Raw genomic sequence first — 2,718 nt, 5'->3', positions numbered from 1 at the left:
ATGTATGTGTTGCTTCTTTGGGGCTTGTTTTCATAGACCTGGTTGCTTATTTCTCTCAAATCTGGCAACAGAGTGGGCGCAGTGTCTAATTGTAGCAGTAAGCTAACGAGTACTGAAAGCTTTATTTTGTTTTGATCCAATGCTGCACAACTGAACTGATCCAATGCTGCTGTGAAAGAAAGAAGCTATATCCATGTTGGATAGAATATCCAATTTAAATAAAAAAATAACCTTAAGGGACAACTTGAATGCTTTTTTTTCTCTTAATGCATTGCATAAAGATCGGATCGGGAAAAATCGGTATCGGCAAATTGTCAAAATCAAATGATCGGAATCGGATCGGGAGCAAAAAAAGGTGATCGGGACATCCCTACCTAAAACGCACGGATCTGGGGTTGTTTTTTGGGAACAAAAGTTGTTTATAGATGCTCCTGTTGCATGGGAATCCAACAAGTCAAGGTCAAGCATCAGTTGTTTTAGGCTATAACGGCCAGAGTGCAGCTTATATTACAGGGACTGAAATCTGAATCTCCCACAACAGAATCTCAGACATTGCTTGCTTGAAATCGACCGGCGTAATGCTTTATTGTTTAAGTAGGTAATGTCTCACCACTGGCGCATCTCCCTTGGCCATGTCCTCCTCAAACTCTGCTTCTCTCGCCTGTAAATACAAACACATGGTCATTTAGATTGAACAAAGAAGAAGCAACATGGTGTTCAGCAGTCTGAAAAACTGTCAAATCCTCCTCACCATCTCTCGCTCCTCCTCCAGGATGATGGGCTCCCTCGTCCTCTCCCACAGACGCAGGGATTTGTCGTGAGATGCCGACACGATGTGGTCTCCGTTTGGGCTGATGGTCAGACACCAAACCTCCCGATGATGGCCCTGTAACGCCAAGAGAAAGGTAAAGGAAATGTCCAGCTGGAGGGAAAACATAGCACCTACCAACCACCAGGGGACTTCTTCACAATCACTAGTAAATATGAAGGCTTATGAGCAAAGCGTGACCTCTAGAGTCTGGACCAGCTGAAACTTGTCGGCGTCCCACTGCTTGATCTTCTTGTCCTTCCCTGCTGTGAAGAACAGGTGAGTCTTGGGGAGAAACTGGAGGAACATGACGCTGTGGAGAAGAGAGAGACAGTCAGCCAGGTGGAAAGGTGAAATAGAGAATAAATATTTTAGAGAATAAAAAGAGAGTAGGACTGGTGGAAAGAAAACATGTGTAAAAAAAAGATCAAAGGATTGAAAGAAAGACAGAAACTGAAGGTTGTAATAAAAACACAGAAAGGCTGAAAATAAAGATAAATGATGAAGTGTGAAGTCCCAGAACAGAGTTAACAAGACTCTGAAGACAACAGATGAAGTCACAGAACAGAGTTAACAAGACTCAAAAGCCTAGAACATTAATTCACCACTACATCAAAAACCGTTCCAAAGAACACATGTTTTGGGTGTGTGTTCACGGGCGTTACCTGTCGTCGTGAGCAAACATAGAGCGGTGACAGTCTCCGAAGTCCAAACCCCAGATTTTCACGTTCCTGTCTGCGGAGCCCGTGGCGATTAGTGTGTTGTCCTTGTTAACAGAAACACGAAGGTTGGTTAGGAACAAGTCAAGTCCACAAATTGATGCCATGATAGTCATAAACAAGTTGAGACCAATATCAAAAACAATAAACTATTAACAATCATCAATGGCTGCACAAATGTGGAATTCTTAACGGGGACATATCATTGAAAACAACATGTTTCCCTGCTTGTGCCCATGTGTTTGGGAATCTGGAGTGACTCCTTTATGACTGTGGACTAAAAACAGCTGATGGTTAAAGGTCCCATGTCATGCTTTTCCGGTTATTACCCGTCCCCTTCTGTGTTATGAAGGTTTTTATGCATGTAAACGGTCTGCAGAGTCAAAACCCTCAAAGTACACCCTGTAGCGAGTAAAACTCTAACACAGAAAATACCTCCCCAAAACGCCTCGTTGGAGATACGTCACTGTCCATTTGATTCTTCCGGGTAACTCATGATGTCATGCGTTGACCCGGAACCAAATGGACCAATCCGTGGAGCCGTTACGTTAAGCCCCCGCTGATTGGTCCAAATTGACCAATCCACGGACTTCCTCACACACACACACTCAGTGCAGGCAGCTCTGCTGATTTCTCCTCCCTGGCTGCAGGCTGATAACAGACAGTTGGGATCGCGGCGAAATTCTCTCTGCAGACCCATTCTCTCTGCAGACCCATTCTCACAGCGTATATCAACCTTTTTCTTACTCAATATCAAGCCACACTTATTGTTTTTACTTCGGCTGTGACTTTGTGTGTGCTCAGCGTGAGTTTGGCTGTGTTTCGCTGTGTACCGCTAAACAAGGAAACCACACCTCCACGGAGCTCAGCGCGATTCACAACGTCCCGACCAATCAGAGCACACTGTGCTCACAGGGAGGGTGGGGGCTGGAGCTACTGGAGCTACAACGAGCCGTTAAAGGCAGAGAGTGAAATTCAGTGAATACACGTAGTTTACAGAGATGCTGTATGAGAAACCAAAGTGATTTTGGAAAATTGCACAATATAAATCTATTCTAGTAGACCTCAACAATGGAATTATGATCAGTGGAAATGGCCACGACATGGGACCTTTAACACTTTCTAAATCTTGTAGTACTCACATGTGAGATGTCCAGACAGAGTACAGGCAGCTTGTGTCCATACAGAGAC

General features: G+C 44.3%; 1 protein-coding gene across 1 annotated transcript in view; it reads right to left on the bottom strand.

Annotated features, from left to right (window-relative positions):
- Window positions 1-428: 428 nt before the first annotated feature.
- The window catches only part of wdr3 (WD repeat domain 3), a 9,532-nt gene continuing 7,242 nt past the window's right edge, over window positions 429-2,718 (bottom strand). The window contains exons 10-14 of the mRNA XM_010781333.1: window positions 2,670-2,712; window positions 1,474-1,574; window positions 1,010-1,121; window positions 752-886; window positions 429-661 (exon numbers count right to left, since the gene is read on the bottom strand). Coding sequence (XP_010779635.1) covers window positions 584-661; window positions 752-886; window positions 1,010-1,121; window positions 1,474-1,574; window positions 2,670-2,712 — 469 coding nt within the window. The 3' untranslated portion in view covers window positions 429-583. The remainder of the gene's footprint in view (window positions 662-751; window positions 887-1,009; window positions 1,122-1,473; window positions 1,575-2,669; window positions 2,713-2,718) is intronic.

This window comes from Notothenia coriiceps, unplaced genomic scaffold (assembly GCF_000735185.1).
Source record: "Notothenia coriiceps isolate Sejong01 unplaced genomic scaffold, NC01 NC01_scaffold00023128, whole genome shotgun sequence".
Classification (NCBI taxonomy): Eukaryota; Metazoa; Chordata; class Actinopteri; order Perciformes; family Nototheniidae; genus Notothenia; species Notothenia coriiceps.
This window is presented reverse-complemented; position numbering and strand designations above follow the sequence as displayed.